We start from the raw sequence: 19486 nt of genomic DNA, 5'->3' as shown, positions 1-19486 counted from the left end.
TCCTGCCGTCCCTTGCCAGGCAAGAGAAAGCTCTCCGTGCAGGCTTCTCCAGAAATGTTCCGGGCATCGGAGTTGAGAGCTCTTCGGCATGTTAAAAGAAAAGAAGTAACTTAGCCTGGCTGGGCTCGCTTATGTACTTCGCTCGCAATTTGCATAGTACAAGTGGTACGGGAGTACAAAATCACCTCGAACAAAATGCAATATATGCATTTTTGGAAGCAAAAGGAGACTGAGACGCTGGAGCACCGCATCCAGGCTCGTGTATGTCGTGGCCCGGGCAGCTGTTTTCTCCATCGTCAGTCAAATATCACACGAATAATCATGTGCACGATGCGATAGACGGGCTCGTCCCGTAGTTACTCCCGCTTCAATAGCTCGTTTTTTTTTTTTTTTTTTTTTTTTTTTTGTTCCCTTGTAACCCACGGCCTTGCGTTGCAGCATGGGGGTTTGGAACTGCTCGTCAGCGAACTAAGTATAGAAGGTAAGAGATTGACCGTTTATAATTAACTACATATATTATTAGCATATATAGGTCGGAACCAGACTTGTCAGCTCGCATAGGGATGTACGTACATATTATGTGCATATGTCTATGTATAGTTATATTAATTAGTTATTAATTATAGGGGTAAGCGATGCACACTGTTGATCGCGGGTTAAGTGCGGTGCATCATCGTATACTCAGCTAATAGCACAGTTGATATTACTGCTCTTTGCACCTCTGGGCTGAAAGATAGAGAGCTGAGCAGGTCGCTTAATCTCAAGTCACCTTTGCGCGCCCGCCCCTTTTTTCTTCCACCCGCCTACGATTATCGTGTAGAGGAGCTTTGCTCATGCATCATGCTCTTCCTCCTCTATCCCAACGTTGTACCATCCGGTCGATCGCATTTATGTATGACTAGCGCTGTGTGACGAGCCTGTCTTCCCCGGAGAAGTATGGCCTGTAGCTTCCGGCATCCCCTTTGCACTACCACCCATTAACTCTAGAGAGCTAGAATGGACAACATGAACCGTCTCTTGCTCGCCCCCCCCCCATCTCCCTCCGTCCAGCATCCAACTGAAACATCAATTGCCGGCCGGCAATAACATATAACCCATAAGAGATAGGCGGCATCTCGTATATGTATGGTTCCTTCTCATGTATTATGTATATGTAGTGACTCCCCCACCCCATTTTTGGCTTGCGTCGCCTAGCTCAGCAACGTCCCAACATATTCGGCCTTTCTTCCAAATCCAAACCACCCTGAGTAACCAGCTAGGCCTTCCCACTGCACCAGGAACCGGTCGACGAGAGGGAAAAGGATCTTTCCCGACAAACTCACGGTAGTCACGCGAGCCCAGGACTCGATAAATATCGTCCGTAGATATCGTCTGGTTCCACGGCGTTGATCTCGAGGCCCGGAGTGGGAACGGGACTCGGGGCCAGAGTAGGTACTAGCCTTGGACGTGGAAGAGATATCTGATCTGGCCTGGGGCAGGATGCGGCATACCAGCGGGTCGAACAGGCGGAGAAGTCGGGCGGCCACGACCACGCAGACTCCCGTGCCAGGCCCGTTGGTAAGAATGATGTCAGGATATCCGGGGCAAGGGGAGCTTGAAGAACTTGATTGAGCGGTGAGGATGAGTTGATCGGGATGTCTGCCCATAAGCATCAGCATGCAGAATCCGAAGCATTGCAGCGTAGTCAACGGCGCAGTCAGGAAAGATTGATGGACCCTCCTTGCGCGAGGGACAGTAATGATGGTATAGTTGCTGCTTTTACTCTCATCCTGGCTCGTTTCTCCACTGGTTTCAAGGTTTTTCTCATACTCGACGGCTTTCCTCGCGCTGAAGGCGTCTCCAGAGCTCACGATGTACGTACGTCTGATATACACCGCTGGGTCAAGCTCTGCATGTCTGAGCATGGAGAGCATCTCCTCCGTATGTCCTCCGCTGCCTAGGACAACCAGAAGATGGACTGGATGGTATGGCTGTCTCGCTTGTGCCTGGATATCTGTCTTGCCCGGCCAGAACATTGCCAACTATCCACAGGTTAGCCCATGTATTCGGCCTAGAAGAGGTTTCAACCGTACCGTAATCAAACAGATAAAGGCCAGCAAGGCCACGGCACCTGTGAGAACCGGATACTCCATGGCCAAAAGCAGCGTTCACCGGGGTATCGATGGCATCAATCTATCAATAACCGCCTGTCAATTGTTTGATGCAGCCTTTTATCCGTCGGCTGCGTGTCTCATCTCCTGGCAGCTAGCAGGCAGTTAACGTCCGACTACAATTCACGACCGGCGTCTCCTCCCTTCCAGCATCTTCAGCCTCCTGCCCGGTCCTGCTGGCTATTGTCTATTGTCCGCTGTTGAGTGCTGGTTGTTATTGACTGCCGAAGTGTTGTTGTTGCTCCGTCGGCGATTAACGAGCTAGCGCGCCTTAAAGCCGCCAACCGCCCCGAAAAGCGAAAAGAAAAGTTGACGATAACCCAAAAAAATAACTACTTAACGCCTAAATAATCATAATCATAATAACCAAAATAATAACAACCGCCTTCTATCACTCCACGACCCGGGCCTTGCTTGCTTGCTTCATGTAGGCCGCGATGGCTCCCTTCTTCCAAAAGCGACTGCGATGCTTCTACTGCGGCGGAAACTCTAGGCAGATATACAAGAACGCCGTCCGGCGGTGGAAATGCGAGAGCTGTCAGGCTGTCAACTATCTAGACGAAGTACGTTGCCCATCGAAACAGCTTGTATCTACACCTATACTAACGGCGGCAATGGGTAGAATGGCGAAATAACCGATCCCCCGGTCGCTGAAGTGTCGACAGAGAAGCGGTTCCATCGGTACGCTGCTCCCGTCTCGCCGTCAATATCATCGCTATCGCAATCCTTCGAGGAGCAGCCTGAGCAACCAAGCGCAGCCGACTCTGCCATCTTCTGCTCTACCTGCCAGAAGAACCAGTATCTCTTCACCCAGACACTGGCTTCGTATCTCCCGGACCCGTCACACCCCGAATATGCGGCCTACGAGAAGTCATATCCGTCTTATAAACGGAGCTTGGAGGAGCGCTACCCGCAGGTGTGCGAGAAATGCAAGCCGCGGGTCATCGATCGCATCAGACAAGCCGGATACGCAGCTAAGACAGACCATCTGCGGCGCATGATGGAACGTAGCAAGGGTAAATCAACCCGGAAGCGAAGACAGATGTGGAAGTGGAAGGGCCTGTTGGTGTCTACGGGGGCCTTTTCGTTCTGGTCAAGTGTTGCCGGCCAACTAGTCTGGGACGTCGTCGCCTTTACATCTTCCGCTTACGAACTGCAGGAGGTAGAGGTGGCTTCAATGTCGATGTCCTCTCTCGGAAGCCACTGCGTTTCTAGCTCCATCCAAAAACTTCGCATTCCCGGAGAATGTGCTACGTTTCTTGCACCTTATGCCGGCCTCTCGTTGATTCTCGGCGCATTTGCCCTCTGGTGGAATCCGAAGCTCAGACTGAAAGTTGAAGGCCATCATGGCCGGTTGATTGGGCTACGAGAGTACTATCGTATTCAGATTGTTGCTCTCATGGTCAGGTTCATGGCGTGGGCCGGTTTGCAAGATCCTGCAATCACGGGCCTGCATCCCCAGTTAAACCCGTCGATACATGCTTTTGTGGCTATATTTACCTTGATTGTAAGTCGTGCTGCTTTTCTCAGTTACCAATATCTCAAAATTGTGCTCTCTAATGCTGGATAGACTACCTTTGCATCAACATCTACTATCAAATTCGAGAAGAGACCGCTTGTTGATTGGCATGATCATACCGAGGAATTGTTATCCAGTACAAACAGCAGCGCTGGAACGCAGTTGAAGAGTCCTCCAGAGCCACAAGCCTCTGAGATAGGCAGACAGTCAATTCCTAAGCGATTCCCTATTGCCAGCCTCGCGCCACGCCGTTTGGCTACCCCCGAGCCATACATCCCACCAACTCCTCCACTAGACTCTCGACAGGAAGATGTCGATGCGATGGACTGGACTCCATCCCGGCCGTCTCTGCAAGTCCCGGTTAAACCTACAAGTCAGCAGGCACCAGCACTTTCTTCTTCAGTGCTCTTCCAGGGCCCGCTACCCCAAGTGCCAAAACCACCATCATGGAATCTTCGGAACCCAGTTGCGGGAAAGGTGGAACAGGTCCAGAAAAAACCCAACCCATTCCACCAAGCTCCTGTCTTACAGCCTACACGACCCTCTTTAGAGGAAGATGAGACTGAGACGGAGAATGAGGAAGATCAGAAGCATAAGCCGGCCCGGACTGATGCTGTCTTCGCGGCGCCTAAATTTTTCCCGCCCGGACTAACAGCCGAAACTGGCCTGGAGAACCTGTTTGACCAAGCTTTCTCCATCGCCGATGGACCGAGTGCCCAACAGAACCAGTCTGGTCAAGCTTCTATCAACCAGAAGTCTGCAGCTCCTGGAAACAAGCCAACACATGTCTTGCGATTTACTCTCCTGCTATCCTGTCTGGTCTTGTGGATGAGCACCAAGGTATATACCGAGCCCGCAAAGTCTATTGAGTCAGTGATACTTGGTATATCCTTCCTTGTTGCTGCCTTTTCATTTTTGGAGACCCTGATGAAGCCAATGGTAGTCTGGAATGTGACCGAGATCTTGCTGTCTATGTTTGAATTGGTATCTTGTGTTTACCTGGCTGTAATCCAGGCTCGTCAACTTGACAGCCCCGTAGGCCTGGATAATGCTGGGATATATTTGGTTTCTTTCATGATGGGACATGAAATGTTTGGACTTGGGCCTCTTCTGGCCCCTCACACAAGCCTGGCAGAGCCCAAAAATACTACTAAAGCCGCCGATTCAGAGACAAAGACAGACAAGAAGCCTTCTTCTCCTACGTCATCCGCAGCCGGATCGTTTACTACCTTGAGCATGAGCCAAAACAGCCTCTCTCCAGGCAGCCGGTACGCCGGTAGTCCCCAAGCGAGACGGCCACAGACTGCCAACAACAGGATGAGTCCCTATACCAACTCTCCACCAAGCGTTCTCCCCCAAAGACACCACAATAGCTTTCCTGACTTTGCAACGCGATTGAAGGCCACACCGCAGCCATCATTCACACCTACTACTGCATTCGCAGGCTATACTCCAGCCCCGGCCGCTAGGAGACCAAAGCCAACTCTGTCATTCTCTTCGTCATTTGACTCAGCTTTGCAAGACAGCCCCTTCTCCCCTACCTCTACAGCATCAGACTCTGCCTCGTCAGTTGCATCAGAAGTCCAAACACCCGTTTCCCGGCCTAAATTTTCAAACATAGGCCCTAGCAACCCCAGTCCCTCCATTATCAAATCTCTAAACCTCAATGACGGCCCAGCGCCTCGAGCCACGCCTAATGCACGGTATTCACTGCGTCAGAGGCGTAACTAAAAAATGGTACCAGACAGGCCACTCTTAACGCCTTCTTTCTTCGTCTTCGTTTGTTGAAAAAAGAAATACCATTTAGCTTATGTTACCCTTGATGATCCACATTGACTGGGCTACCCTCGTTCTGTACACACAAATTTAGTACTGCATACCTAGACAGTATATGGCGTTTTGTGGAGATTAGCGTCGTACTGAATTTTGATACCTTGACGTTCCCTTTTTTATTAATGCAATGTATGTGATGATATGAGATATCTCTTCTACCGTTATATTTGGTTTACCCAAATCTAGTCAGGGTAAGAATAGTCTCGAGATATATTCAAAAATAAGATGCCGACATGTCCAGATGTATATGCATTAAGAATCTGAGATCTAGATCTAGCTGACCAAAGAAAATAAGGTAAGCACAGAAGCCGTATATCACAGAATGAGCTACCCTGAATCCTGCCTAATAGCGAAGATATGAGTGAAAGTTCACTTTGCCTATTCGTCCTTATTCTGGACCGGAGAAATCGTTGGCCGTGTTGGTATTGTCTGTGGCAGCGGAGGGAGCAGGTTCTTCGCGGCCTCCCTAGCATTCTGTGCCATAAGAGCATCTATGACGACCAGAGCAGCCATGGCCTCAACGATGGGGACGGCTCTTGGTACGACACAGGGGTCATGTCGTCCCTTTGCTTCGAGAACACCTTCTTCAAAGCTATAAGAAGCGGTTGTCTGGGCCTGTCCAATAGTTGCCGGCGGCTTGAAGGCAACACGGAAGTAGATCGATGCTCCATTAGAGATACCTCCCTGGATACCGCCAGAGTTGTTGGTCTTGGTAGTCAGCTTCTTTCCAGAACCGTTAGTCTCTACCACGAAGGGATCATTGTGAGTTGACCCAGGAACTTCACAGCCCAGGAAACCAGAACCGATCTCGAAGCCCTTTGTAGCGGGGATCGAGAGCATGGCATGTGCAAGTTTTGCTTCCAGCTTATCGAAGCATGGCTCTCCCAGGCCAACGGGGACGTTTCTGATGATGCAGGTGACGGTCCCTCCGATGCTGTCTGACAGATCGCGATGATGTTCAATCAACTTGGTCATTCTCTGAGCAGCTTCTGACTGCGGACATCGAATTGGGGCGAAGGAGTCCACAGTCTTCCGGTCAATAGTCTCGATGAGCTTAAGGAATTCCGGGTTGGTTACCGGGCTGGGATGCTCGGGTGTGGGAGGGAAGAGATGCTCGTGTCCAACAGAGGATACGAAGGAGACTATCTCTACGTTATGGGAGAGCTTGAGATACTTCTCCGCAATAGCACCGGCAGCCACTCGACCTGGAACTGTGTGTTAACAAAGATACTACCTATGATAATATGGCGTAAGTATAGTACCAAGGAAGCCATACCGATGGTCTCTCGGGCACTGCTTCTGCCGCCACCACTGCTGGCCTTGACGCCGTACTTTTCCAGATAAGTGAAGTCAGCATGGCTGGGTCGAGGGTACATGTCCATGGTGCTGTTTCCATAGTCCTTGGGCCGCTGGTCTTCGTTCCGCACCACCATGCCTATTGGCGTGCCCAGGGTGATACCGAACTCGGTTCCAGACTGTATCTCGACCCTGTCCTTTTCGTTTCGAGGGGTTGTCAGGGCACTCTGTCCGGGTCTCCTTCTTGTCATCTGGGGCTGGATGTCTGCCTCCGTGAGCTCCATACCGGGAGGGCACCCGTCGACGATGCAGCCGACAGAACGGCAGTGTGACTCGCCATAGCTAGGCCTCTGGTCAGCAAAACTGATACGGTATATGTCAATGGAGGGAATCCGTACGTGGTGACCCTGAAATACTCTCCAAAGGTCGACATCTTGAAGCTCTTCTAGCTAGTTAACTCTTCTTGTACTTAACTAGCTGGACGGTGGGGTTGAACGACAGGCAGGGATTGAGGGCGTTATATAGAGACCTGCTCGGTCGCTGTGAGATCGGTCAGTCAGGGAAATACGGGCGCCAGTCTGGTCCGTCCAGAGTCCAATCGCTTGATCTCAGCCAGCCAGGTTCCTCCTACGCTCGACTCCTTGTCTTCTTCTTCTTCTTCTCGTCTTCGCCTGGTCGTCTTTGCGACTTTTTATTCTTTTTCCTGCGTGGCCCAACGCGGATGACTCAGCGCCGATGACGGATCTCGTACCTAAAGACTGACGGATCGAACAGATGGGATGACAGCAACGGATGGAACAAGGGAATTAACAACTGGCTGGCCGAGCAGAGAGACGCTGGAGGACGGGGAGCAGCTTCATCTCTGGCGGACCAGAGGCCGGCGGTGTCTGTCTGTCTACTGAAGTAATTGACGGGCAGGACTGCATGGTTGGATTGAATGAATACACGTCACGAAGGCTCACTGTTACTGCTCTTTTAGCTGGGGCGTGGGCTGCTTAGGGGCCTTTAACTAACTCTTAGGGGCCAAACCTAGGCTTCGGGGGGGGCGTTCCTTTAACTAACTCCCGGGGCTCAGCGCCTAAATCTCGCCCTAAGCAAGCCTCACGCCCAGGCTCGGCGCTGCCCGGGGGGTCGCCCTTAGCTTCCGCCGCATCTTTCTGGCCTTTTCTGGACGACGTCCGTCTCCTGCTTGCTGTCTACTTCTCTTCGAAAACACCCACGATGCCTCTGTAGCAGGTCAGGTTGGCTTCATGATTTCCGCCCGTCCCCTGCAGCCACTGCACTGGTCGCGGTCTCTTGGGAACTGCTGCCAATGGACGGCTAGCAGGCCAGCCTCGACGTTTGCAGCGCTCTCGTCTCGTCCTCAGGCCAAACTCCAGGTCTACCAGTCCATCTCCAGCGACCCCTTTGTCAACCTCTCCCTCGAGAACTTCCTCTACGAACACTCCCCGACAGACTCCAAGATCCTCTTCCTGTACATCAACAGGCCCTGTGTCGTGATCGGGCGGAACCAGAACCCATGGCTCGAGACAAACCTGCGCCTGCTGAGGAGCAGCACCGGAATTGAAAACAAGGGGGAGGGCGGTAATACCGTCAATGATGGAAGTGCCCTATTCGTTCGACGACGATCTGGTGGTGGCTCAGTCTTCCATGATGAAGGGAACCTGAATTTCTGCGTGATATGTCCCAAGCCGATATTCCATCGAGATAAACATGCCGAGCTCGTGGTGAGGGCATTGAAGAACGTTGGAGCTTTGAAAACAAGAGTCAACGAGCGTCATGATATCGTTCTCGGTCAGGATGCCCAGCAAGAGCCGTCTCCTCTGGTAGTCAAGGCTGGGCCTTCAGACCAAGATGCCGAAAGTCCACCGCTAGAGAAACCCGTTCGGGCCGTCAAGATCTCAGGTTCGGCGTACAAGCTGTCAAGATTTCGTGCTTTGCATCACGGTACCTGTCTGATTGATTCGCCAAACCTCAGGCAGATAGGACTCTTTCTGAAGTCTCCTGCTCGTCCATATATTAAAGCAAGGGGTGTTGAGAGTGTCAGGTCCCCCGTTGGAAACATATCCTCCGCCTTGGACGAATCAGTCCGGCCGTTCCTCATGCAGCAGATAATCGGAGAAATCATGAAAGAGTTTGCTCTGCTATATAATCTCGACCGCAATGCGTTGCGGAAAGCTCAAAGAGCCCACGCCAACGATCCGGAGCTGTCTTCGGGCGACGACTGGGTTACCGGCATCTTGACTGACGAAGACGCAAGAAATGAGCCCGAGGTGTGCAAAGGCATACAAGAACTACATGTAAGTCAGCACACCCACCCGCTGCTATACCGTTTACCCGATTCCTGTTTCTAACACTGACATAAATTTCCAGTCTCTTGAATGGAAATACAACCAGTGCCCCCAGTTTACATTCTCCACGCATCCAACAGAGGAAGATCCCCGGCCTAGGCCAGAGATATCACCTGCCCTCTCCCCTTCTGTATGTCTCAACCCTGCAAGCTCCGCCCCATTGCCCTTCCCTCCCTCCATACCAGATGTAGTGCACGAACTGACTACGATTGACGGTGTCGTGACTGCAGACCAAGGCGTTCTTCCGAGTTAAATCCGGTCTCATCATTGAAAGTCACATTTCTACATCACCAGACCCAGATACTGCACAGTATGAAGCAAAATGTGTTCATAAAATCCTGCATAACAAGCCATTGCATGAAATATTGGACTGGGCATCAGTGCTCAGTTCTGCTTCTGCACTTGCCAGCCAAGAGAGTGCACACCCTGGTGCCTTTGCGTCGACGTCTCCAGATAACGAGCTCTCGAGCCTTGCCAAGTGGCTCGAGAGTAAACTTGGACATTGATCCGTCAACAGGTTGACAGATGTTATTGACGCTCAATATATGTACAATATAAACGACATTGCTTCACTCACATTAGACTTGGATACGAATATAGAGTACATGCTTACGCAAAAGGTCGTGGCAGCTACTTTTACCATCTACCAACTGGTACTATCAATGACATAAGAGTGTGGCTCAGCAAGCTGCCGACATACGAGAGGAACTTGCTTACGGGGCATGGTCAACCAGCATACCAACGAACCCCCGGGAAATACAGTACAAAACAACGCACGGAGTATCGAACCGAATAACAGAGACAGAGTAATTCGTTCCACGTATTTAATCGGTGTTAAGAAGCGCCTCTTCAACTGGGGAACCATGCCTGTAATTTTATATAAAAACAAAACTCCATCATAAATGCATGCAGGCAGGATCTTACTCTTTGTTTCGTATGCCCTCGTGCCCTTATGTACCTATATATTTCCATCCCATTTGGAATCTTTCATATCTTTCATATAATACTCCGTGCGCAATATTCCCCGGGATACGAAGACACGGCATGGGGGCGTTGCTATCTTGCTCCCGTCTTCAGGATCTCTTTATATTGCGGCATATAGCCACGATCCCTATAGTTAACAGGGATAGTCAAACTACCTCTCGACCTTCGCTAACTCATACACAGGCATGCCAACATGACGAAGCAGATCCCTCTAAACAGTTACGGGAGCAGTTAACAAGCCTGCTAATTCAATACCTATGGCTGGATTCCCCTGCCTGTCCGCCTAGCTGACTGGTTACGAGTGCGCGGGCCCTTTGCCGCGGGATTGAACAATTTACCAACCCGCCTCACTCGGCTTTCCTCAGCCTGACTAGAACCAGCTTTGCCGTGTGTGCACTCAGACTGATCTTGTGCTTGTCCCATGTTGACTGCCCATATCGAGCAATTGAACTACCCCCTGTCAGGATCTTCGGCAAGGAACCTGGGGCGGAAAACCAGCTGCGATTATCACTTTGTTTGCCTTTACCCCGATGAGCGGGTTGATCTTCCCTCCCGGGCCCCTGCCTTCGGCCTACATATGCTGCCTGTCTTCGGTGCAAGGCATATAATAACTGCGCAGTAAGGCAGATAGGCGAACGGGGAACCAAGGGCAGTTGGAGCCGGAAAGGCTATTAACTTAGATGCTGCATGTACAGGGTTGAGGCGCCAACAGTATACTGCCCCTAGATATACCGAGGCGGTACAGGCAATAATGCGGGATTGATAAGGGCCAGATTGAATTGAATTGTTGATATAAATGAAAATACTTAAATACATGTATTGGAGAAACGAAAGATAGAGATGGCTGAAAAAAAAGGGCCCCTGAGAAACAGCCCACATGTCCGCGTAGAATCAATATCAAATTCCCATCCTTTCCCAGAAAAAAAAGCCAATCATGAAAGCAATCAGTGGGCATATAACCCCGTAAAGAGCATCTCGGTAGAAAGACAGAAGAAACGAAGTAGACAAGAAAAGAAAATGGGAAGAAAATTTCACACAGGTACTCCAAGATCTAAACTCCTCGCCTGGCCTACTGATTTGTTGGCGTTTCGCTGCTCTCCTCAGGGGCATCTGTAAACACATCATCGATAGACCTCATAGATTCAGAAACTGGGATTAATCCCTTCGCTTCACCTTTCTCATGGTCATTATAATTGGTGTCGACTTGCTTTTGTTTCATTTTCTTGTCTTCATCGCGTTCATCATCATCGTCAATGGTATCCCCTGCGCCAGCGTTGACAACTCTCAGCCTTTCCTTGGGCACAGTGAATGTAACCTGTACCACTCGTCCCTCAGCAGCTGCCTCGACATCCCAGTCTTCATCGTCAAAGTCATAATCATCCTCACTGCTTCTAAAGCTTGCGCCCCCTACTGCACTTCCAATCTCGGCGGGTGAAGACTCATACCGGGATTTCCCTTGTCGTAATATTGAACTGTCTCCCGATTTGCGTTTTGCATTCCAATCTTTGGCACCTTGCTTGCGCCTGAGGACCGAAGAGCTTGTGCTGACTGCTCGATGGGGACGCTGTGACGCTCCTGGTACGGTTTCCAAATAACCCTGATTATCTTCGTCCGGTAAACTGTAGAAGCTTTTTGTTGGGCTTGTACTTGAACTTCGCTGGTTTGATGCGCGGGAATCTGCCTGGTTAGGCGCTTTATTCGAGCCTCCAGATGTTTCTGATCTTCTTAACGAGCCAAGAACTCGCCGAATGGTCCCTGCTAGCTCTAAAGTTATAGGCCCTTGGCGTTGGTCTGCAGGTTGATTTGGGTCTTGCTGAGGCATCCATGAGGGGTTAGTACCTAACAGAGAGGACCCTTCTGCCTGTAGTTGAGCGTAGGAGAGCTGGGAGGATGGTCTGCCGGAAAAGGCGACTCGGCCAGGAACTGCTCTGTCAGAATCGGCTGTGTGCCCCCTTTCAGAACTACCATAGTTGGACGGGCTGCCAAAATTGGACCTCTGTGACACTGAACGATCTAACAACTTTGGATTCGTACGATGTGAGGATGATGAAGTGCCTGAGGTGCCAGATAGGTTGGAGAGTGTGCGGTCTTGCTTTTCTGATGTGATGCTTGGAGGCTTCTCTAGCTTCTCAGAGCTCAGCGTATGTACCCATTCGTGTATGTTCTCATCGTTGGCCTGCGATCTAGACTGATCCTCTGGCACAAGGGATGGGAAGCAGTCCTTGGACGGGGAAGGAGGGTCTTTGAAAGGATCAGAGTTGTTAGAACACTTGCTATCCCGACATCCGGCCGCCCCTGCTGGAACTGGCTGTATAGCATCGTATTCCTCTCCTTCATCAATGGGCTGGATTTGGGAGAATTTGATATTTCGTCTTGGGTCATCCTGCAGAATGCCTGGCTGGTAACCTCGAGATCGTACACTAGCCCGCAAGCCTCTAGTTGGACTTGGATTGTCTACCAAGAGACCTGTCCTTTCCGCTGCAAATGGAGAATTTTGGATATCGCTATATCCACCAAACCCGTAGTGCTGAGCAGAGTCTATCTGCATCATTTGCTGATCAGGTGCTTCAAAATGAGGCCGTTCAGCACCTAATGCAAGGCTCCGGAGTGTTTGTTCGCGGGCTTTACGGTGCTCACGGGCGCGTCGATTGCGGCAGACGAAGAAAACAAGCACAGCAGCCAAAGCAGCAATTGGAACCCCAATACCAAGGCCTACTCCAAGGCCGACTTTCTGCAGCGTTGTAGAGAGGGGCCCTCTGTGGTGTTCGTTTGGAACAGAAGCAATATCCGGGGGAGTATAGGATGTAACCCAAGTTCCAGAACTGGCGTTGAAGAGAAAGGTCTGGTCGTTAGCTACAAACTCGTTGCTCGAGCTTTTCAACGACCGAGGTGGTATCCTGTATCCTCCGGTTATAAGCATTACATTGCCGGGAAGCATGGCAGCTCCATGACCAAACACTCCTGTATTTTCAGAGAGTCCGTCTGGTGAGCTCTTTGGAGGGATTTCCCATGTCCAATCGCCAGCTCCTCCATAATCCTCGCCGATGTCAAGGATAGCTAGCTGGGGTTGTGCAGGCACAGAAGTGTCCCCAACCCAGCCCCCGAAGATGATAATTTTGCTGCCGTCTGGAGTAAGGACTGCAGTATGACCAGATCGCGGCTCAATTCCGGATATACCTTCTGGTAACCTTGCCTGGGATGAATCACTCAATGCTTGGTTGACTGTAACGTAGCTCCAGCTCTCCTCAGGGAGGGAAAATAGCACTATCTGTGACATGTTGACGAAGGCACTTTGCGTATGGCCACCAGCAAGAACGAAGCTCTGGTGACGCAACCTTGCACCAGTTGATGAATTTGAGTATGCAGGCACAAGAGGGGTCATACTGAAACCTGCCTCGGCCACGGGAGGAGATCTGATGGATAACGTTTCAATGTTGTAGTCTGGACTAGGGGAAGACATTGCCGTTTGGAGATAGGTCATATTCCTGGAGTACTCAGCATCTGCTATCCAGGACTTGAGTCTCGTTTCGTCGGTTGGGCACATCCCAGCAAACATGTAAAGGTCGGGAGCTGAATCACTTTCCGGGGTCGAAAATCCAATCCCGGCTGCGAGGTAGTTTGGCCCTCTCCATGGCATGCCACTTCTGCCTTTCTTTGGCTGAATCGCAGACTTGAGCCATTTACCATTCAAATCAGCCGTATCTTTCGCATTTTCAGTTTCAAACCGCCAAACCTCGGCCTTAGAAGACCGGCAATCCCCCGCATAGATTGTAGGGATGCCGTCTGGATCCGCAATGGGAATTATCGACTTTGCATCGTTGGGAGAGAAGGGGGGCGGAGCGATGTTCGAGAAGGACGGCGATACGGCATCGAATGGCCTGGTGAGGTTGATGTATTGAAACTTAACGTCATTGGATGTCGACGATATGAAATAGGCAACTGTGTGATTTGCAGCGGTGGTAGACACCCATAAGGACGAAGGATTGTATGGTAAGTCTGTTGCTGCTGCCAGCACTATGAAGGTGCTGGCAGCAAAAGTTTTGAACATTCTGAGTCCGCGACCCAAAGCGGTCGATCACCTAGGCCTGTGGTCAACAATATAACGTGGGCCACTCAACCTCCCATGATCTATCCCAGTGTAATAATGAAGCGGCGCGGGCCAGTCTGGTAGTTCCGAGTTGTCTGAGGGGAGACTTGACGGCTCACGGCATGGTCACAACAAACTGTCCAACGAGAAGAACAACAACTAGCAATATGGCCTTTCGAAATGATTCCCAGCGAAGATCCAAACTGGCGGGGGAGGTGAGAAGGAGGCGACAAAGTGATAATAATAATAACAAGATCCAAATTAATTATTGATGCAGTGGGGTGGCTGGTGACTCGCATCGAGCGCTGCTGGAGCTGCTGGACCCCTCGGGCTCTAGAACCAGGTTTGGCCTCTCGGTGGTCCAAACGTCATTGGTGGTCCAGAGGGTGAAGGCCAAAAATTTTTTTTTTTCTTATATTGCGAGTTCCCACTTGATCGCTTCAGCAACGGCCGCAGGCCTCCGCAGCTTCGTATACACAGCGGACATGTTGGCGTTGATGTTGTTTGGCAGTAAACAAAAGAAAATAAGCGCCGCGGTTGCCGGGCAACAGCCGAGGCGCCCTATCACATGATGGCGGCTCGCGTTTACTTTTAGCCGGCGGATGTTTGTTCCAACCTCACCCATCCATCGCTTGCGAGATATCAAAAGGAAAACGACGACAGGGAGGTTTGTGGTCCGTCCCTTTCTTTTCTTTTGCGATCATGATCTGCCTGCTTCACACCACCACGGCGGCGAGCAAGGAACAGGAACTAATCAACCTTCCGTCGCCGGGCTGTTGCAAGTGGTGCAGTCATCTCTCTCCTTCGCACAACCCCCCTCTGCAGCCCTCCTCGCGCATGTCAAGGTCACGCCTGAGTTCTTCAGCAGCAAGCAGAAGGTTAAAGTGGTTTCGGTGTTCTACTTGCGACTCCACGCTATGGGTGTCTTACCTGCCATCGTCCAATGTCGTCATCGAACGCGGGCACTTGCAAGTGAGGACCATACCACCATCTTGAGATAGACAGAGTGGCATCCTGACGGCTACAACGGAGTGTTACCACCGTCTATGACACGCTCACTAACTATCACAGCAAGTGTCCCTAGACGTATACTCAATACAAGGATAATCAGAAGCTTCTTTGCCTTCAAAACAAAATCAGCAGCATAGCAAGCTCACATGGCTATAAAAAGGCAGTTTAGGTAGGCAGTAGAAGCAAGGCTGTGGCCAAGTTCGGGCTACGAACAATATACGTATATTATTATTACCCGTGGCTGTGGCAACCATGGATTCCGCCAGCCCGGTCGCCCGCCTCTCTTTGTTGGAACGGCTGCAGTCGAAAGTATTATTATTATTTAAATTCTTTATGGTTTCCGATCACTTCCGCCGGGAGAAGTGCAGCAGTGAGAATGCGTGAGCAAGAAATCTAGTGAGTTTCTCATGCTGCGTCCACACGCTCACACTCCTTGCATATCATTGCGGCAATGCTTATGCAAGGGCAAGGTGCGCATACAACGATGCTCAAACCAGGATTTGTGGAAGGGTCGACCACACCCTACAATTCCCTCGCGTGATAAGAGATAACAAAGTCTACAATTTCAACCTTCAATCTAAAATTACTCCCAAAACTGGCAATAATAGGGCCATATGACAAGTTCCATGCACATTTAGTTGCCTCAGAAATGTTGTGACGAATTCCAGGATACTCGATTTCAAGGCCCAAGCCGTACTTTGGCTTCTGGAAAGCTGACTGGCGGATAACAGTTTCCCCTAAGTTCGCCCTTGCCCTTGAAGCTTATAAAGTCATGCGACTGAGGCAAAGTCGAGAAGCTTAAAAATCCAATACAATCTCGATTTCGGTTGCTCCGGAACGAGTAATTCTGGGTCTCGAGTGGTCTATTCGTGCTCCTCCATATACCGACACAGTTGCCCAGGGATGAAGCAGAGGTCGATCTCCATGTGAGAGCTGTGTAGCTCTGCCACCTCCAGCGTAGTATATTACCTTTTTCCTTTTTTGTTTTTTACTCACGAATATATGGTTACGGCGTATGGGACTGTATGGATAGTCAGTTATCTGTGCTATCACCTATCGCCGCCACGGGAGGAGGGGACAATAGTAACCGATGACAACGCCAAAAAGAAAAAGTGGAAGATGAGCTACTAACAACGGTATTCTGGGAGGCAAGCAAAGCCTAGAGGACCTGCGAAGTCCTTCGGAGGAATTATCCAAAAACCAACTTGTTATCGCCGGGGGAAAAGTGCCTATCATCCGCCGCCCAGTTATGTACCACACAGTTATGGAGTACATGTGTATGACAGATGTGGATTTAACTTTCGATGAAGCTGGGAATTCCAGCAACTATTACTATCACTCTGCAGCATCATCGTCCCCCTTTCACATCGAGAATGGGCGGCATGATAACTGATAAAAATGGCCAAATGGTAGGGTGCACCTATTCTCCCTACCCAGGTCCAGGTGGAACAAAAATCAGTTTCATATCGGCGATAAGAGGAGGGCCTGGCAACCATAGATGATGGCTCGAGCCCTGTATACAAACAAATGGTCGTACGGACATGCTCTCGAAAGGCTATTTCCTGGTATATTTTACGGGGTTGTCCCCCCTTTTTTCCACGGAAGCAAAACAGGGCAGGACTGGCGATGGAAGGAACATGCAGTGCTGCCTTGTATTCTACACGGAGCAAGAATGCCGTCCTCTGTTCGTCTGTGTAAGGGCTGCCGCAACTTTTCTTTGGCTATGCTGGTTACAATTTTACCACCTATGACGAGCGAGTGGCAGGCGGGTGTACCGACCAGAAGACCAAGATACCGGGATTCGTTGACAACACCCTCACCCACCCTAAAAGCGACTCAAAAAAAAAAAAAAAAAAAAAAAGGAATTCTGTAGCTGTGGCGGCTGAACCGCCAAAAAAGAAAATATACACACATTCATCAGTTGTAATCGACGAGATAAGTAAAGTTACATACGATGTAAGGAGAAGGTATGAAGATAAACGAGAGAGGAAGAGGGTCAAAGCACAGACGTGAACGGCGTCTTCGTCCAAGGGGGAATTTTTGTTTGCTTTTCTTCCTCTGCGATTCGTCCCTTGGCCTGGCTTCCGTTTCTTTTGGGGTAATGTGTGAGTGCCTGGACTGCGCAGGCTTCCCTCGTCTTCCCTTCGGGGTAATCCAACAGGATTGCCTACTTGGGCTGTTGGCTGTCTGGCGTATCAGATCAACGGTATTTCGCTAGGGTCGAAGAAAAATATATAGGTATCGTTTCTTCTTTGCGAGAAGACCCGGAGATCTCCCGAGTTGTGCCATACCTCGTCGTTGCATACAGTATGTGCATGTATGTATGTGAGATGGCCCGTGATATCAGCCCAACCGCAAGGTGGTTTGGAGTGTATCTTGCACCGGACAGTACTTATAACGGCCAACCAGAATGGATGGGTTTGAAAGTCACTGCTGTGAGAGGAGGATATGCTGTCCATCTTAGCATTTCTAGAAAGCGGGAGGGAAATGTATGATATATGGGTCACTTAACAGGCATCGTTATGATACGTATGTAGTTTAAAATCAAACAACTGTCGTGGAGTTTGGAAGGATAGGGCAGTGAGTAGTCCGTAAATCAACTTTTAGTCCACTGAAGCGGCCCAGATCGGCGGGAGGAAAATGCTGGTCAAAGTACCCAACGACTACTGTAATACGTCGACATCAATCAACCCTTGACTCCGAACTGCATAACTCGCCAACCTGCATGAGGCATCATGAATTTCATGAATGTGGATAATTAGTCATTATGCTCATGGTTGACCACGAGTCGGGGGCTATATCAGGGAGCAGATATAGATATATATCAGTTGTGCTATGTATGCCACCTGCGGGAGGCTTGTTTCAAGTTCAAGGTTAAACAGACAGACAGACAGTTAGACAACCAAAGCGGATCTCACACCCTCTTCGTCTCTGCTCGTGGACTGCGTAAGTTGGACAGTTGAAGACGTGGTCCCCAATAACGGTCTGCTTTAGTTTCTTCCTGGCAACCCTGTTTTCTTCCTTTTTTTCTCCCCCCGTCATTATTATTGCCCGCAGATGTGGGACACTGACAACTTGGTAACCATCTTTGATGTTGGTTGAAGACAACACCGCGGGAATATTTCAAGGACCAATAACTAGTGGTATAGGGTATAGCAGGTACTTGGGCCTTCCAATCCGTCCTTGAACATGCCGTGAGATATCTTCTCTCTGGCCTTGCAAAGCACCAAAATAACAACAGCAAGCCCAAGGAATGAAAAAACGCTGGTGCTTGGGCCTCCGTCAAGACCCACCACATGGGCCTCTTGGCCATGCCTTCTTGCTCGCTGCCAGTAAGTACAAAGTTGGCTGTGAGGTGCGATTGGCCGACGAGGAGAGATGGAGCGTCCTTGATCTGCTGCGTGTCTGTCCATCTTGGTGCTTCAGGGAGGGGAGGAAGTAATGGCATCCCGTAGCTCTGATGAGCCATCATTCTCGTACGGGATATTAGCCCGCCGTCAAGGGCGGGGGCCACTTTAAGGCTCAAGGGAACGAAGTCGTCCGTCGTATTTTATCTTTTAACTGTCGTGCTTGTTGAAGAAGGAGAATGATAAGAGTAAAAATGTAGACGCCGAGTTGACTCTCCTGTCGGTCTGTATATGCTGCTGCACGGCGCTCGAAGGGGAAGGGCATCCCCCTGTGAACCTTCACAGACCGAGCCAGGGGGCAGATGAAGAAGCCGTCAGGGATGCGACGCATCGCTGCTGGCCAGGAGAAATAATTACTCCGCCTGCCAAAGGTGCGTACCTATCCTAGGGAGGTCTTGCAACTAATTAATATGCGGCATCGAAGTAACTATATGCAAGTCACTCTATGTTCCGCAGTGGGGGGGGGGCGTACTTACATCGATGGGATATTATTGTATGTAATCTCGCCGTTTCTTCTTTCTGTTGGGCTTGCTCGCCTCTGTAGACGTCCAGGAAGAAAGGAATATCTACCTTCTTTTCTTTTTCACTCCGTTATCTCGTCTGCAATGAGTGATATCACTCTCTTCCCAGACGGGAGCAAAGAGTCCGGACTCGCCATCCCGTCGTAGTTACCGTGGCAGATACCGGGGATTCAAAAACGAATATCATCGTTATTTCGTTCTTCGTCGTCTGCCCTCCTGTAGGCTTTTCCTCTTCGCTGATAGCTTATGCAGAGTCAGAGCAAACGAGAGTCTTGCTGCGTCGTGGGACAGAGTGCCAGTAGAAGTTGCGATTTCAATAGCAGCGGA

The 19486-nt window shown here is 50.3% G+C and overlaps 7 protein-coding genes across 10 annotated transcripts in view; 2 read left to right on the top strand and 5 right to left on the bottom strand.

The window, feature by feature from the left end:
* Window positions 1–90, bottom strand: part of TERG_12562 (uncharacterized protein) — a gene marked incomplete at both ends in the record, with an annotated part of 321 nt that extends 231 nt beyond the window's left edge. Inside the window, one exon of the mRNA XM_047751507.1 lies at window positions 3–90. Within this exon, the coding sequence (XP_047607270.1) occupies window positions 3–90 (88 nt within the window). The remainder of the gene's footprint in view (window positions 1–2) is intronic.
* Window positions 91–1053: 963 nt separating this feature from the next.
* TERG_07561 (uncharacterized protein) lies at window positions 1054–2290 on the bottom strand. Its single transcript, XM_003231894.2, has 2 exons — window positions 2073–2290; window positions 1054–2021 (listed from the first exon to the last, which is right to left on the bottom strand). Exons 1-2 carry the CDS (start codon window positions 2130–2132, stop codon window positions 1191–1193), a joined length of 891 nt encoding a protein of 296 aa, XP_003231942.1. The 5' UTR covers window positions 2133–2290; the 3' UTR covers window positions 1054–1190.
* A 297-nt stretch (window positions 2291–2587) lies between these two features.
* Window positions 2588–5400, top strand: TERG_07560 (uncharacterized protein; the record flags this gene model as incomplete). The annotated part of the gene is made up of 3 exons (XM_003231893.1): window positions 2588–2713; window positions 2773–3657; window positions 3721–5400. The coding sequence occupies 3 exons, from the start codon at window positions 2588–2590 to the stop codon at window positions 5398–5400; spliced, it is 2691 nt and encodes an 896-aa protein (XP_003231941.1).
* Window positions 4295–7530, bottom strand: TERG_07559 (chorismate synthase). Of its 2 annotated transcripts, XM_003231892.2 has the most exons (3): window positions 7197–7530; window positions 6779–7140; window positions 4295–6707 (listed from the first exon to the last, which is right to left on the bottom strand). In XM_003231892.2, exons 1-3 carry the CDS (start codon window positions 7229–7231, stop codon window positions 5881–5883), a joined length of 1224 nt encoding a protein of 407 aa, XP_003231940.1. In that variant the 5' UTR covers window positions 7232–7530; the 3' UTR covers window positions 4295–5880. The 2 variants fall into 2 exon arrangements, with proteins under 2 accessions (XP_003231940.1, XP_047607269.1); XM_047750408.1 differs by having other exon boundaries at window positions 6779–7530.
* Window positions 7531–7946: 416 nt separating this feature from the next.
* Window positions 7947–10445, top strand: TERG_07558 (uncharacterized protein). 3 transcript variants are annotated; one of them, XM_047748794.1, is made up of 3 exons: window positions 7947–9098; window positions 9172–9279; window positions 9380–10445. In XM_047748794.1, exons 1-3 carry the CDS (start codon window positions 8049–8051, stop codon window positions 9653–9655), a joined length of 1434 nt encoding a protein of 477 aa, XP_047604783.1. In that variant the 5' UTR covers window positions 7947–8048; the 3' UTR covers window positions 9656–10445. The 3 variants fall into 3 exon arrangements, with proteins under 3 accessions (XP_047604783.1, XP_047607267.1, XP_047607268.1); XM_047750406.1 differs by having other exon boundaries at window positions 9172–10445; XM_047750407.1 differs by having other exon boundaries at window positions 7947–9279.
* A 7-nt stretch (window positions 10446–10452) lies between these two features.
* On the bottom strand, window positions 10453–14520 carry TERG_07557 (uncharacterized protein). The gene has a single exon (XM_003231890.2). It carries the CDS (start codon window positions 14179–14181, stop codon window positions 11203–11205), a length of 2979 nt encoding a protein of 992 aa, XP_003231938.1. The 5' UTR covers window positions 14182–14520; the 3' UTR covers window positions 10453–11202.
* A 2595-nt stretch (window positions 14521–17115) lies between these two features.
* TERG_07556 (uncharacterized protein) lies at window positions 17116–19324 on the bottom strand. The gene is made up of 2 exons (XM_003231889.2): window positions 19115–19324; window positions 17116–19065 (listed from the first exon to the last, which is right to left on the bottom strand). Exon 2 carries the CDS (start codon window positions 18701–18703, stop codon window positions 18146–18148), a length of 558 nt encoding a protein of 185 aa, XP_003231937.1. The 5' UTR covers window positions 18704–19065; window positions 19115–19324; the 3' UTR covers window positions 17116–18145.
* Window positions 19325–19486: the final 162 nt, after the last annotated feature.

This window comes from Trichophyton rubrum (genome assembly GCF_000151425.1).
Source record: "Trichophyton rubrum CBS 118892 genomic scaffold supercont2.10, whole genome shotgun sequence".
In the NCBI taxonomy this organism is placed as follows: domain Eukaryota; kingdom Fungi; phylum Ascomycota; class Eurotiomycetes; order Onygenales; family Arthrodermataceae; genus Trichophyton; species Trichophyton rubrum.
Note: the sequence above shows the minus strand (reverse complement) of the source record. Positions and strands in the feature narration are given on the sequence as shown.

What these genes read in the sequence shown, in the direction of transcription:
- TERG_07557 (XM_003231890.2), bottom strand. Translation starts at nt 14,181, where the DNA reads ATGTTCAAAACTTTTGCTGCCAGCACCTTCATAGTGCTGGCAGCAGCA.
- TERG_07556 (XM_003231889.2), bottom strand. Translation starts at nt 18,703, where the DNA reads ATGATGGCTCATCAGAGCTACGGGATGCCATTACTTCCTCCCCTCCCT.
- TERG_07558 (XM_047748794.1), top strand. Translation starts at nt 8,049, where the DNA reads ATGATTTCCGCCCGTCCCCTGCAGCCACTGCACTGGTCGCGGTCTCTT. An exon ending in AAGGCATACAAGAACTACAT is followed by an intron (nt 9,099 to 9,171) that starts GTAAGTCAGCAC and finishes ATAAATTTCCAG; the next exon opens with TCTCTTGAATGGAAATACAA. An exon ending in CACCTGCCCTCTCCCCTTCT is followed by an intron (nt 9,280 to 9,379) that starts GTATGTCTCAAC and finishes TCGTGACTGCAG; the next exon opens with ACCAAGGCGTTCTTCCGAGT.
- TERG_07561 (XM_003231894.2), bottom strand. Translation starts at nt 2,132, where the DNA reads ATGGAGTATCCGGTTCTCACAGGTGCCGTGGCCTTGCTGGCCTTTATC. An exon ending in CCTTTATCTGTTTGATTACG is followed by an intron (nt 2,022 to 2,072) that starts GTACGGTTGAAA and finishes ACCTGTGGATAG; the next exon opens with TTGGCAATGTTCTGGCCGGG.
- TERG_07559 (XM_003231892.2), bottom strand. Translation starts at nt 7,231, where the DNA reads ATGTCGACCTTTGGAGAGTATTTCAGGGTCACCAC. An exon ending in GAGTATTTCAGGGTCACCAC is followed by an intron (nt 7,141 to 7,196) that starts GTACGGATTCCC and finishes CCAGAGGCCTAG; the next exon opens with CTATGGCGAGTCACACTGCC. An exon ending in CAGTGCCCGAGAGACCATCG is followed by an intron (nt 6,708 to 6,778) that starts GTATGGCTTCCT and finishes ACACAGTTCCAG; the next exon opens with GTCGAGTGGCTGCCGGTGCT.